The sequence below is a fragment of the Cyprinodon variegatus genome, unplaced genomic scaffold (genome assembly GCF_000732505.1).
Source record: "Cyprinodon variegatus isolate N-32 unplaced genomic scaffold, C_variegatus-1.0 Scaffold39, whole genome shotgun sequence".
Lineage (NCBI taxonomy): Eukaryota > Metazoa > Chordata > Actinopteri > Cyprinodontiformes > Cyprinodontidae > Cyprinodon > Cyprinodon variegatus.
Window position 1 is genome coordinate 1,556,969 of NW_015150492.1, and position 15,349 is coordinate 1,572,317.

The 15,349-nt window shown below is 35.1% G+C and overlaps 1 protein-coding gene across 1 annotated transcript in view; it reads left to right on the forward strand.

Moving 5' to 3' along the window:
- The first annotated feature begins 9,159 nt into the window (after positions 1–9,159).
- The window catches only part of crhr2 (corticotropin releasing hormone receptor 2), a 68,766-nt gene continuing 62,576 nt past the window's right edge, over positions 9,160–15,349 (forward strand). The window contains exons 1-2 of the mRNA XM_015369882.1: positions 9,160–9,373; positions 9,483–9,602. Of these exons, the coding sequence (XP_015225368.1) occupies positions 9,160–9,373; positions 9,483–9,602 (334 nt within the window). The remainder of the gene's footprint in view (positions 9,374–9,482; positions 9,603–15,349) is intronic.

Here is a 15,349-nt window from a genome sequence, read left to right on the forward strand (position 1 = left end):
TCTGCTTAAAGTTAGATACTATCTACTCGAAATGCCCCCAAAGGACCCTACTTTTAAAAATCTAAACTCTCTTTATAGGAAAAGCCTCAATAGGACCCTTTAAATGTGCCACTGAATGCCCTAAAACTAAAGCTATAGTTAGACAACACACAATCCTGACCTTTCCCAGCTCCCCCTGTCCATTTTGCAGTGATTCAGGTTAAGCCTTCCAGTGGCAGCATTTTTCAAAAATGTAGGAGGAGGTAAGGCTCTGGAATGACATAATTGGAAACAAAAGGTCTTTGCAGTCTAAGCGGCAGACTGTGGGGCTTTTCCTTTTCTCCAATGCATGTGCACAACACTGGTGTCATTGCAACTTGTTGCCAGTGGGGGTACATTTCTGCAAGAAATCTAGAACTTTCACTGTACTCCTTTAATGCAGGGCATGATATGCAATATATGCACATAAAATGTACATTTAAAGTTTTATATTTCCTGACAGCATGGCAGGTAACGATATTCCGCAGATCATGCATTAGATTGCAATAGAGCAGAATTTGGAACATTTAGCTTAACATACTTTATTAACCTGCTTTTTAAAATGATGCTTAAGAGATGAAAAGCTTTTAACTCATCCTTTATAAAGCAAACAGCTAGTAATAATACTGTACCTTGTATTTGTCATGGCTCTGCTTAACGCTAGGCTTTTGTCTGAAGTGTAAGCAATCATTAACAAAGATACTGGTGACAACAGATAATTTGTCTTAGCAGTATAATTGTACAGTTGCTTGGATAAATCCCTGAGAGGTTATTAATGTGACTCAAATATAAAAGTAAACAGGAAAATAAATGGCCAAGCTTTGTAGGTACTCTGTGTTGTTGTTATAAACTTAGGTCAGACTGAATGTATTTTAAGCTCAAAGATTGACTCATTTGTAATGTTAAATAACAAAATCATTGTTTTCTTTAATGTTGTAAAAGAAGCAAACTTCTGGTCTGTGGCTATAATATAGTTTATACTCATGTGAGAATTTAAAACATTACTTTTGTTGATCCCTTTCCATGCGGTTGACAGTCGCCGCTAGTTGGGAAGCTGTCATTCTGATCTTTGCTGTTTTTTAATTGGCAGTAGCAGGTTACTTCCTGTCCTGTAGAACCAAGTACATTAATTAGGTCCAATAATTAAACCCATTAAACATTTTCTTTTGAAATTTTGATATTCTAACTCAAAATGAGTTTGTTATTGTACTAGGCCTACCAGGTTGATGGTACATGTGGTTGTTTTATACCTCCAGCAATTAACTTGTAAACCTATCAAAATCTTTTTACATTATCCGATGTTATACCAACAAGTCTGTTCCAGAATAACAGATAAAAGGAAATGCATACACTGTTTCTAAGTTTTTGCCAAGTCAACGCATGTAAGTGCTGGGTAAATGCATCATATAAATAAATACAAGTTATTTTTCCAGCAAAGGAGAAGCAGTCAAAACTTAGCATTTGTCACTTTAGCTAGAAAACACTGATCAGATCCAAAATCTTGGTTATACTGATGGACTCAGAAGTCTTTAGTATATTTGATTACAGTAATGGTGTCTTTACAAGCCTAACAAGTCAATAAGACTGCTCAACTGAATCAGAATGCTGCTGGCAGAATCCTTAGCAAAATTTAAAGATTTGAGCAGATCCACACAGTTCTAAACTATTTTCACTGGCTCCCAGAATTTCAAAGAATAGACTTTAAATACCTTTGTTAGTCTACTAATCACTGAATTGCTTAGCACCAAGATACACTAGATGCTTGTCAGCCTATTAATAACCCAAATCTATCAGGTCCTTTGGCTCAAGTCTACTCTACCTAGAACCAGAGATGGCAAAAGTACTCACTTTCCGTACTTGAGTAAAAGTACAGATACTTGTGTTAAAAAATACTCTGCTAAAAGTGGAAGTACTGATTAAACTTCTTTACTCAAGTAAAAGTAACAAAGTACAGGCTTGTAAATTTACTTAAAGTATAAAAGTAAAAGTAGAAACCACTTTTTTCATGCCGTTGCCTACATTTTAAATGGATGTCTGCCAATAGGACTAGATCTCCGTTGTGTTCATTTTCAATCATCTCGTCGTCCATGCTACTATGCTAACGCCACCGCCACCAAGCTGCAATGATTTGCCGTGAATGAATACCGTCAAATATGTTGATTCATCTTGTAGTGGTGCGTCAAATGCAACGTAGATTCCCATCCAATTAGATTGAATTTGGTATTGATGACGTGAAAAATAATAACGGTAACTCCATTGAAAGGATTAAAAACTAAAGTAACAAGCCAATTTTTTAAAATGTAAGGAGTAGAAAGTACAGATATTTGTGTAAAAATGTAAGGAGTAGAAGTAAAAAGTCGCCATAAAAATAAGTAGTAAAGTAAAGTAAAAATATCAGAAAAATCTACTTGAGTACAGTAAAGAAGTATTTGTACTTCGTTACTTCCCATCTCTGCCTAGAACAAACTTACCTTGCCTTACAAATGAAAATCTGAAAATGTGACCAGCATCTCTCTTTCTTTACCCTTTCTATAATAGACGAAAATAAAATATAGTGCATTCAGCTGCTCACAGAAGTACTTAAATTATTAAATAGAGTTAATTGGTGCATGATTCAACCTATGTGTAATCTAATTGGTACAATTTTAACAAAACCGTGAAAGCCTGAACAGTGACGGTGAGACAATTTAACATCATACACAGAGCTACGAAAGAGCTAAGAATTTAAAATCAATGCATAACTCTGTCTCAGAATGAGACTCGCTGAAATTAGAGATTAGAGATGACTTAGCAGTAAATATTTTGCTTTCCTTTTTCAGGTAATCTGGCTTCTTTTTCTATGATGTGTGCTTTGTTCTTCTCAAAGGACTGCCTGCAGATTTGGCGTTTCATGGTACTCTGACTCACGAGAGTGTGTCACATTTGGCATCAGCTGCACAAACAAACTAAACTCAACTGCCCACATCCTCACCCAAATGAAGCTTGGAATCAATTGACTAAAAAGAATGGGGCTTATCACTTATGCCACCTGATCACAGCTCTGTATTTGATTTCTGAGCCAAGCTGTCAAATGACGGGAAGCTTTGATTAACTCACCTTCAAGCCTGCACGACAGAGCATGAGAATATGTATTCAGCAGCTGTCACTTCACAGAGTGATGTAAGTAGCTCATGAAGTAAAGCATCTCAGCCTGACTCTCAGGATAATTTTTTTCCTTTTTGGGGGGAGGGGGATCCATGTTGTACACAATCACATGCTTTTGGTTTGTTGTATAACTTACTGTGGAACTGGTGTAAGTTTTCATTTTTGTAGAGTATTTTATCACAGCAACAGGGGATGGTGTTTTGTTGTCCTGTTAGTGTAAATAGAGATGAATGATAAATAGTACACATTTTTTTACCTGTACCTCGTTTACTTACCAACATAGGTTAAATTCATATTACGAATTTCTAATTCGTCTTGCGACAGAACCTGAACAGACAAAGGCAGCTGAAATATCTTGCAAATTTCAAATTAAAAATATTCACAGTGTGCAATAAATTTTGAAAAACCTTTTTGTTTAACTGTAAAACAGTCTTTTTTTTTATATTACGGTGCAAGCATGATGGGTTGACCTATGTCAGCTTTTTATTTTGTGCTCAAAGTTAAGCCTGACCACTTGCTGCACTATGCACCCTCCACCTCTTTTCTTCAAGCGATGGAGCAAAAAAAGAGCACCTTCCCAGAAAATACGAAGGATTATATAATGGGGGAAAAAATTGAAGTCTCTGATTGAATTTGACCCCCTGCCCGTGCTGTTTCAAAGACATGCATGGAATTTTTTCCAGACTGAATTTCACATGATTTATATACTTCCAGTTAAGGTGTACTAAAAAGCTTACATACAACCAATAAAGATCCTAAATGAATCAAACATAAAGGCTTCTGCCAGGACAAGTGTAGTAATTTGCTACTGTTTTAAACGTTGCTTCAAGTAGTCTATAGAGATTAATTATTGCAAGTCCTAATGATTCATATTGTAAGACTGAATTCATATTTTTTTTTGTAGTAGTAGCCACACACCTTGTTTTTTCTTTCTACATTACAGTGTGAGAAAATTAATTATGTGCTGTGATCCCCTTCAAGAGAGGAGCCAAGCTGGCTCCACTGATTTCACCACATGAAGCTGATAAGTCACAGTATACTAAAACCAGTGGAATCTCAGGAGTGGCCAGATAGTACGATCATTCCTGCAATAATCTGCCGCTTCTTTTATCTATATTTCTGATAAAACCTAGTTAGATATTATTTTTCCATTTGGTCTATTACCACTTCCTTAAGATCAACAAGTTTTTAAAACAGCAAAAACTACCCATTTTGAAAATGATGACTACCTTAGTTTCTTATTTTATTAATTGATAAAGAATTGTATGAGAATGAGAGTTAAAGACCATTTCATAGTGCGAAGAAAGGAGGAGGTGGGGGTTGTAAAAATATCTTGAATTTACCTGGAAAACAGGCCAAATTCAAGAGGTAACAGTGATTGCAGAAAGGTGTTGGACTCTATAGTCCTACAGGGCAGGCTCAGTCTCATCAACAGTCATCTGTTGAAATACCCACAAAAAAATCCTGTGACTTGAAAATATGATCATGCTGAGAAAGACTGTTTATGCTTTAAAGCTGTGGGATTATAAACCGAAAAACAGGATGTATATGTAACCCTGAACATACCAGTTACTTACTGTACTAACAATTTCTTGTATCAAAAAGGTTATCTAGATCTGCTGCAATACATATTTCTACAGTAGCACCTTGCTGCCAACAGCTGGAACCATCTCTGATGGTTTCTTGAAGATACATAAATACTGAGGACGTGTCAAAGTCTGTGTTCCTTTGGGATTAATAAAGAATTTTTGAAAGTTAGTTAAAATGAACTAGATTTAATGGTTTCGTTTGTTAATGTCTGTGATCGACAAGCGACTTTTCCAGTGTGTTTTTAAATGGTTAATGCACCTACTGTAAGTGAATTCCAAAAACACTGCAACAAAACAATTTCAGCAGCTAGTCCCTAGAAGAAAAAAGTAGTGATATGTAATAAGAGCAGGAAACCTTAATTACTCTATGCTCTCAAAATGATATAATTCCTGAAACCGTTAGGCTCATAGCCTAAAACTAGAACTTTTAAAATGCATTTCTTTTAAATGATCCAGCCCAAAAGCTGGTCCCAAATCTCTTATGTAAACCTGTTGATGAGGATTACATCAACATTTTCTTTTGTTTTAAATATTTAGCTGCAGCTACCTATTGTCAATATTATATGTTAACCCATTAAACACTCTATACAATCAGGTTTTAAATTAAGTTTATCCTTGCCTTTTTTTCAGTACTTGTGTTGCTTTAGTATTATGAAATAGTCTTTTTATTCAGATGTGTTTTCCTACCATTTTTAAAATTATGTTTTAAAATATAGACCTGAGAAGAAGTCCCAGAATCCAACATAGATGCTCTTGTAATAACCATCATTATTTACAAAATGAGTAGCTGATTAGCATTTTTTTCACCAGACATCTCTAGATGGGAAGAGATACAATTTTTTTTATGCCGCCACTTATATGTACTCTTTATTTTTAGTTTTAAGATGTAGCGATAGCAAATTGAATTAAGCTGAAGGATTGTATTAATCATCAGTAATTACATGTGATATTTAGTAGGCGTAGTGAGAGAATTCATTAACATTTGTATGTTCTATTCTTAGCTGTGCAATTACAAATCACATGCCCAAGTCAGCATCTAATTTCTGGACAGATCTCTTCTTGTGTGATCTAAAAATATGGAGAGGCATAATGTGACATAGCACAGTCTGTCATCAATTTACTGAGCCCCTTTATACAAAAGGTCATGTCTCAGGTAACAAAAGACAATAAACAATATTTCAAACTCTGGTATGAGAAACATTTGTAGCCTTGACACATTTTCTAGTATTTATATATGCATTGTGTTTTATTTACAAAATTATATATATATAAAGGGAAGTGTTAAATCCATCAGAGACCCACTTCTACATTCCCTGCAGTTCGCCCACAGTGCCAGCAGGACTGTTGATAATGCTATAAACATGGTCCTTTAGTACATCCTGCCTAAGAACCTATGCCAGGATTCTGTTTGTGGACGTCAGCTCTGCTTTTCACACTATCATCTCAGCCATGCGCTGGACAAGCTCTCCCACATCAGTTTGTCTGATTGTTCTGCAGATGGCAGATCTCTTGATAGACATGATGCAGAATGCAAAACTTGTAAAACAGGTCTCTGATTCAAGGAACCTTATTACTGGTTCCCCTTAGGGTTGTGTTCTTTCCCCTCTGTTCTGCTCTCTGTAAACCTAGTGCTGCACCATCAGCCACCAGTCTATCAAACTCCTAAAGTTTTCCTTTAATGAGCCCAATGAGGACTTATCTTGTGACTTGATGGAGCCAGAACAGTCTAAAGCTGAAGCTCTGGTTCTTGGGCACCATAATCTGTAGGACTTCATGTGCGAGCTTTCCACACCAGAAACACTAACACTACAGATGCTCCAGATTCATCATAAGTACGCTGCATTATGTTAATATCATTGTTTCGGCAACCTCAATGATTTTTGGCTGGGAAACTTTTAGCCAATCATATAGAGTAATGTCACGGACATGCGCAGGGACCAGTGTAAATATACTGTGAAATGTGTCCACTGTCTCAACAATTAAAAACAATAAAAATTTTGTGTCAACATAACCTTCAAGAAAACTAAAAGGAATTTGAATATACTTTCCCGCCAATAATGCAAAATTGTTTAGCATTAACTTGGGTTTATTAACTTTTAGTACAATATTTAGTATGAAATGTAATTGTATGAATGAATAACTTTCTCACCTGGACAGACAAATAAATAAAGGAACATTACAACAGTCGGGTAAATTCTGATTCAGTTTCAGAATTAGTTGTGAAGTATGACAAATATATCTGATAAGCCTAGTTATACCCAAGTTATGGCTAAACAATTATGCATTATTCGTGGTAAAGTGTGGTGATGAAATTTATTTTGCTTTTCTGGAAGGTTATTTTAACACAAATTACTCTGCACTTTAGTTTGTTTTTTCTGTTTATTCTTAACACACCACAAAGTGGACGCATTTCACAGTATATTTAAATACTTTAGTTCTTATGGGCAGTAAGGTTTGAATACATTTTTTCTTAGGGTTGGAGCAAGTTTCCAACAAATTATATCTGAACCTTTACTATGTACTTTTCTTTTCAGTGACCTATTTTTTATCAAAATAATTTTCTGTTATATTTTTACTTGAACTCAATCTTTCGAGCAACCTAATGATACAGTATATATCTTTGAACAAATATGGATTCACTCAGAGAAATTGAAATTCAGTTCTGATGGTAAAATATTGATGGTATTTTTAGTTAATAGCTGTTTTTGTGAAGGGGGACAGTCATTTCAGACAAACTAAATGGAATCTTTGTTTTGGTCACAGCTATTTGTTTACACAAAATATGTTTGAAAAAAATGCATGACTGTTCCCAAAGACAAAATTTGAGCATGTATGGTAATTACTCAGCTGTTAGTATTGGCAGGGACAGAACTGGGACAGAAAATCGGTCCTAGCATGTTAGACCAGACCTGCCATCCATATTCAATGATGTGCCCCTTTTCCGTCTCTTAAATATGTAAAAAAAACAAACTGTTCATCTCTTTAACAGTGCATATCTTTAGCCATGCGATAATTTAAAGTTAATCAGTGCAAGCATCCGTATTAAATACTCCCAAAAAGTAACATTTGTTGAATGATAAAAAGTTATCAAAAGTGTGACTTATAGGTGAGCTATGATGGTTACAGTTTAATTTTTTGTATACAGAAAAGTCATTATTTTCCAAAAAGTTTTGTTAATTTTGCACTTAATGAATTATGAAACCGAAAGCCTATAATTTAAATATTTCACCGAAATGAAGGTGTACTTTAAATTCATTAAAATGACAAGTCTCCTTCAGGTTAACAGCATATTATTAAGGTCACTGGGTCAAGTTTCTTCTTTTTTGAATACAAGATGCTTAATAAGCCAATAAAGATGGCAGGTTTTGTTGTTAGAGCACCTCTGAAACTTGAGGAGAATATATATAAAAAAAAAATACTCTTCATAAATTGAAGAGCAGGATAACCTTCAGCATCCTCTTTATCAGACTATTGAAAAACAGTATATTCAGTCTAAGGCTTCTTAGACCTGTGACAGAGTGCTACATGAGATGCTTTCTGTCTACAGCTATCAATTCATTGAAGAAACTCCTATAAGAGCTACAACTACAACTGTACTGAAAAAAATATTTGATATCCCTTTTGATCGTCAGTTTTAGTCAAACTAATTTTACAACATCCCTGCTTCACAATGAAAGAGGTGAAGACATCATGTTGTGGGGATCCTTTTAAGACATCAGTTCAGAGTTAAGAGAGATAAATAGAGCCAAATCCAAGGCAATACTGGAAAACTTGCAACAATAGTAAACCTTCAAAGTTTAGCTTCTTGCAAATTTGTACCTGGGGAAACATACTTTAATCAAATGCTGATATACCTGCTCAGCATGCAGTCAGCTTCAACTGTGACCTGTTAATGACCTAATTGTTTAAATATGTGTGTTTAAGCACATGCAGTCAAAAGAGCAATAGATCGATTTAGAAATAAAAAGTGATATAATGAGCTGGTCAAACAAAAACCTAAATCTATTCAAAGATTATGTCCACTGACTCTGCATGTAGTTTGAACAGACTTGACCTATTTAGAAAAAAATATTTAAGGGGAGTTAGTCTCGGAGGGGAGTTTGTTATGTAATTTGACAAAATGTATAAAGATTTAGGAGTAAATATATAAATGGTATAAATCCATATACAGCAAATATTGAAAGGTGTTGGATTTCAGTCAACATTAATAGTTACTTTGCTCTTTTTATGTTTCTGATTTTGTCAACACAATGCAAAATAATCCAGACACTTGCTCTGCAGGTGTGAAATTTCAGCTGCACGAATTAACTGCTGCTCTGTCTCTCCTTCCTCCGTGAATGGATATGTGGGGCGGGGGAGCGCGCCTCCGATTGGCCAGGGACGCGCTCCTCTTGTCATTTTCGCTCATATGGCCGTGAACGCCACTGCGCTCAGTGCGCGCATCTCTGCTCCAACTTCAAACCGCTTCTGTCAGATTACTGAAAAGCAGACGGCTTTTACGATGGATGCTACTATTTATGACATCATACTGGGAGAGCTCGCAGAGCTGAACTGTAGTTTGATAGAACATTTTCAAGACACTTTTTATGAGAACGCTTCATTGGCTCTGATGAGCGCTGATGGTAAGATAGCATTTTTTTTGTTTGTTCAGATTTTTTTTTTTAATTATTGTTGTTTGTTACAGCTTTTTTTTATTTATTTCTTTATTCCTATATATTGCATACCCCCAAGGTTTATATTGTAATGCCACCACGGATGAGATTGGAACCTGCTGGCCGCGCAGTGGCACTGGCAGGATTGTGGAGAGACCGTGCCCTGCTTATATCAACGGAGTGAAGTACAACACAACCAGTAAGGCATTTCAGAAACAGCAGAAGTTTTTTTTATCTTTATTTTATTTCTTTGGTATAATAAACGTGAGACTTAATTTATATTGTGATTATTGATTTATATATTTAAAAATTTGAAATTTAAATGATGATGGATGTTGTTAAAAGTCCTGATTTCATTTTAGACTGGCACATTGTTAAATCCTTGCTGTTCAAATGTAAAGCACCTTTAACAATGACCCATTAGACTACATCTGCTGTGTCTGGAACAGCTGCTTTTCCCCAATTCAATTCCCAAACCTTAATCTCTTAGAGTGTCTTGTAAAAGTTGCTACTCATTGCTCTTGATCGCCTATTTATCTCGTTGTAGAGTGTTGCTGCTACAAATTCAGTGTGTTTCATTTTTACTGAGGAGAACAAAGTATGGAATAATTTTATTTTAAAAAGAGATTTATATTATGCCTGCTTATTAAGAAAACTCGCAACTGACAATTTTACAAGTGACAACAAGAAAATGGGTTTTTGTTTCTGTTTATACAATTCAAATCAATACTTTCTAGAACCACCTTTTGCAGTCAATACAGTTAAAAGTCTCTAAAGCTTTATCTCAATAATTTTTGCACATTTAGACATTGATGCTACTAATTCATTCTTTTGAAATGATTTAAGATCAGCGGGACTAGATAGAGAATGTCTAGGGACATACAATTTCAGAGATCTGACTGCCTCATTTGTTCACATTAGGATGTTACCATGCTGAAATCCCTCCTCAGTGCCAACTCTTTTACAGCATATATTTTTTATTAAGGGTGTTATACTGTATTTAGTCCCATCCCTCTACCCTTCAACTCTCACAGCTGGCCTTTTCCTGCTAAAGAAAAATATATCTTCAGTATGATTCTGCCACCCCTACTTTACGTCGTACTGTATAGGGCTGTTGAATGCAGGTTGATGCGTAGTGTTAATTTTCCCTAAAGGTACAGTGGACCTCTATTTTTTTTTTTGGCTGGCCTCTTGGTTGACACGCATAGCTTGGAAGATTTGCAGATATGTCTCACTCCTACAGTTTTCTTTGTAAGGTGATCAAATATTTGTCCAGATAGTTTTTAATTTTTGGATAATGGAGTGAACAGTTTTCTGTACGATGTTTTGACCTAATTCTGCTTTAAGTATCTTCACTACTTTTTACCAAGGTTCTTTGATTTTAGTGATGCTTTCTAACAAACCCAAGAAACCATGACAGAACGGATACTGAGATTGAATGACATATATGTGAACATGAGATTTTCTCCAAAGAAGTGGAGAGGGCAGGTCTTTTAAAGAAATCCTCCACAATACTTTTAAGGTTCACTGGGTATTAATAAACCTTTACAGACATTATTTATCTGTCCTTCTGTCTCAGTGTTTTACAAAGAACAAAGTAATCATGGGGTATATGTAATAGTATAGGCTGATTGTTTAAACAAGTAACTGAAGATTTGTAGACAATGGCAACATTTTAATTGTGGCATCAAATGAGAAACTGTTAGCTGTAATGTTCAGCAAGATAGTCCTAGAAATGTTTTGTGCTGATATTTCATTCGATACAGCCATAAAATGGTGGTATCGGTATCGGCGAGTACCAACAAATAGGGCATGGATACCATTTTGAGAGCCAAAAGTCAACTATTGTCACCCATTCCAGGTGAGAAATAAACAGTTCTACTGGATTCACTTTGTATTAGTCTTTTTCCTGCTTTACAAGGTAGGCAGAGGCTTGACAAAGCAATGATGGCAATTATTTTACATCCAAGCAGTTCTTCATATATACACCCACACATCTATTTCAAACAGATGGTATCGGTATGGTATCAGTATCGGCCGATACTGCACAGGCAGGTATCGCGTATCGGTATCGGGGCCAAAAAATGGCATCGGCGCAACACTAATCTTTATGTGACTCTTTGTATTTTGAAAGCAACAGAAGAGAATACTACTGGAGAAACTACTGCTTTAAAGGCTTACATAACATTTAAACCTTGCAGTTTGTATTCCTTAATACTAAAATAAATTAGTTTTAAAACCTTTATATTGTTATATCAAATTTTAGTCCAGTGTTTTCAACGGATTTTTACATTTTTAGCCGTTATTATCATGACAGAAGTCCTCTGTTTTTATTCATCCTTCCCTCAGACAGATAACAAAAACATTAGACAAAACTTCAATATAAGGCAATAGGGGGACATTTATCTTTTAACGGTCTAAAAATGAAAGCCTTGGACTTACTTATAATTCAATCTAGCCATGGGTTTGAAAAGGTTTAAATAATGTAAATTGTTACATATTTTTCACTGGTCAAAATGTAGTGATTATACTTTCTTTTCTTAACTGAAACAGCTTTAGGTAGAAAAGGACTGATATTCAATATCCCAGATAAAGGGCACTAAACTGCATGCACAGTTTCTTTTCTTAGTACGTGCTTTAAGATGCAAATATTGAGATGTTTGAACTGGTTTGGTTCTGCCCCATTAAAATGAGCTACTATAGCTGCATGTTCTACAAACTGTTGAGAGTGGTCATAAAAGAAAGACGAGGTTCAAAGCCATGTAGTTGGACATAATAAGGATAAAAATAATTTTAGTTGGAAGTTGGTTCCAAAGGAGAGGAGCCTAATGACTGAAAGATCTGCCTCCCATTCTACTTTTTGTAGGAACCACTAGTAAATCTGCAGATTGAGAGTGAAGTATTGACTGCTAGAAACATAAGGAACAATCAAATCTCTGATATAAGATGGAGCTTGGCTATTTAAGGCTTTATATGTTTGAAGGAGGATTTTAAATTCTATTCTTGTTTTAACAGGAAGCCAATGAAGAGAAGCTATGATAGGAGAGATATGATCTCTCTTTTTAATTTTCATCAGAACTCCGGCTGCAGCATTTTGGATCAGCTGAAGTCTTTGAACTACAGTTTGTGGGCTTCCTGATAGTAAAGAATTAAAATAGTCCAGCTTTGAAGTAACAAATGCATTGACTAGTTTCTCAGCATCAACCCTGGACAGGATATTTCTATTTTTTTCAATATTCCGCAGATGAAAGAAGGAAATGTCTTTGATATGGAATTTAAATTACAGGTCCTGCTAAAAAAAAACACACAAAGATTTTTTACTTTATTATTTGAGATCAATTTAATCCCATCCAAATAAAATGAGTGACTAATAAGATTCTTTTTCAAAGACTCTGGTCTAAAGACTATAACTTCTGTTTTGTCTGCATTCAGTAGCAGAAAGTTAATGTAATCTATGTAATGGGCTAGCCTCATCCGGATTTAAAGACAGATATAGCTGAGTATCATCAGCTTAACAGTGGAAATAAATCCCATGCTATATACATATATATATATATTCACTATATACATACACATATATGTGTATGTATATAGTGAAGAGAATTGCTCCTTGCACTGACTCCTCTGGTACTCCACAGGTAACCCTTGACCATGAGGATGATTTGTCATTACCGTGAACAAACTGAAATCGATCAGATTGATAAGATTTAAGCCAGTCTATTGCTTTTCATTTAATTCCTACAAAATATTCAAGTCTTTCACTAAAGACTGTCATCTGTCTTGCTGCATTATTTTTACCCGCCTGCATAGTTGTTGAATCCTTTTTAATTTTATTCTACTATTCTTATTTTTGCATGTTGACAGAATATCTCTCCATTGTCTGGTATGATACCATTGCCTCCTTTATGGCCAAAATGACCAGAGATATTTTAGGATGTTAGTTTGCACCTTACTTTCAGAAGTACTACAGTAAAGGAGACACAAAAACCACTCAAGTTGAGTTTCTGATTTGGAACATTGCTTTGCACATGATAAATATCAACATTTGCATATCCTTGACCCATGAATTGACATGGTTTGGTCCAATCAAATATGATGAAGGCACAGACAAAGAGAATGATTTGCACACGCTTTCTGCTAAATCGCAAACACAACGCATTTTGCATCTTGTGTGAAGGTACACAAAAACACACACAAACTTTTACTTTTAAAGTTCAGACCAAAAGTTAAGTCTTCCAAAAGAGATATATAATATAATGGTATCATATGTGTCTTTGTGTTGATAACTATTGTAATTTTGGTAGTATTTTTATATGGGCTGTTTTATGAAAACTGATTGGAAGACTCTTTAGCCCACAACCACTTAGAATGTAGTAATGAAAAGTATCTCTTTTTTTGAACGATCAGAGAATTAATTTTGTTTAACACTTGAACAATACAGTCATTCCATAAAATGTTGGTGTTTGCAAGGGCTCAAAAAATTTATTGTAATATATTTTGTGATCGTATTACATAATGAATATTTGAAAATACTAAAAATATCAAAAAGGCAATTACGGCAAACAAAAATAACTGAGAAAAGACTGACGTAAATGCCCTAAAGATATTGATTAACAGAACTGAATTAGAGTTGGGAAATTAAAATTAAGATTGTTAATTATCTGTGGTTCTTTTCATTTAAAATGTATTGACTTAGATGTATGTATTCTAAAATCAATTCTGTTTGAAATAAAAGAAATTGAATGAAAAAAAAATAGCAACAAAGGTATACATTGTCATATGATGTAACTAAAAGGGAAAAAGTCTAACTTTAAGCTATAAAAAGCAAGGTTAAACAATATATATATGGAATATAGCATATCTGTTTAATTCATCTATCATTTGCACACGGATGAGGAACTTTTAAGCTGATTATGTAAAATGCACCGTTGTCAGTACAGATAACCGCAGCAATGCATTGATGTTACACATATTACAGGCCAAATTAACAATCACAGATGATAACTTCTTCATGGACCACTGCCCTGACGAAAAAAATGGAAGCTCTTAAAAGCTTTAGGTAACTTGACTTACTGAAGGTCACCCAGAGGACTATAAGTAGTCCTGTACTCTCTACAAAATATCAAATATAAGCAAAATGTTAAAACCTCGGATTACTTTTTTGCCTCTGTATTGTGTACATTACAAAGGCAAAAAAAGTAAAAAATATCAAGTGAGTTTTCCTATTTGCATGTTTGTAAACACAATCAGCAAATGGGATTTGTAGGCGCACCGACACTGTCATTTAATGGAACTTTTGTACCAATTCTTAGACCAATGAAGCTGTTAATACAGCTTTAGGAATTGTTAACACTTTTGTATTGCTCCAAAAACGTGATCTTTGAGTTTGAGGCTGGCTTTATTTTATACAGCACAGCCTGTAAGCCCAAGCAAAGATGCTTTGGGTTGTTTCTGTCGCTTTTATCAACATGGGCTCTAGCTACATGTTTACATAAGTGTGCAATGAGGAGGAGGAACTGTAGTTGAAGAGTAAAGATCTATTCAGGGTTTTTATATTTTCGGAGTATTTTTACATTTTAGGGCTGCGCAGGGCTGCGCAGTGGGTAGCAGTGCTTACTTGCAGCAAGAATATCCCGAGTTCGATTCCCGCCCTAGAGTCTTTCTGTGGTCATGTTCTCCCTGTGCATGCATGGGTTCTCTCCGGGTACTTTGGCTCCCTCCCACTGTCCAAAAACATGACCGCTGGGTAGGGTTGTCACGATACTTAACGTTTCAACTCGATACCGATACTAAGGAAAATATTCGATACTCGATACCATTTTCGATACCACAAGCATAAAAACATAGACTCCAAAATTCTACAGAAAATTTCATTAATAATAAAAATACAATAAATAAATCCAATAAACAATAAGAATATTTTGAGATTGTATCCTGTGCACAATT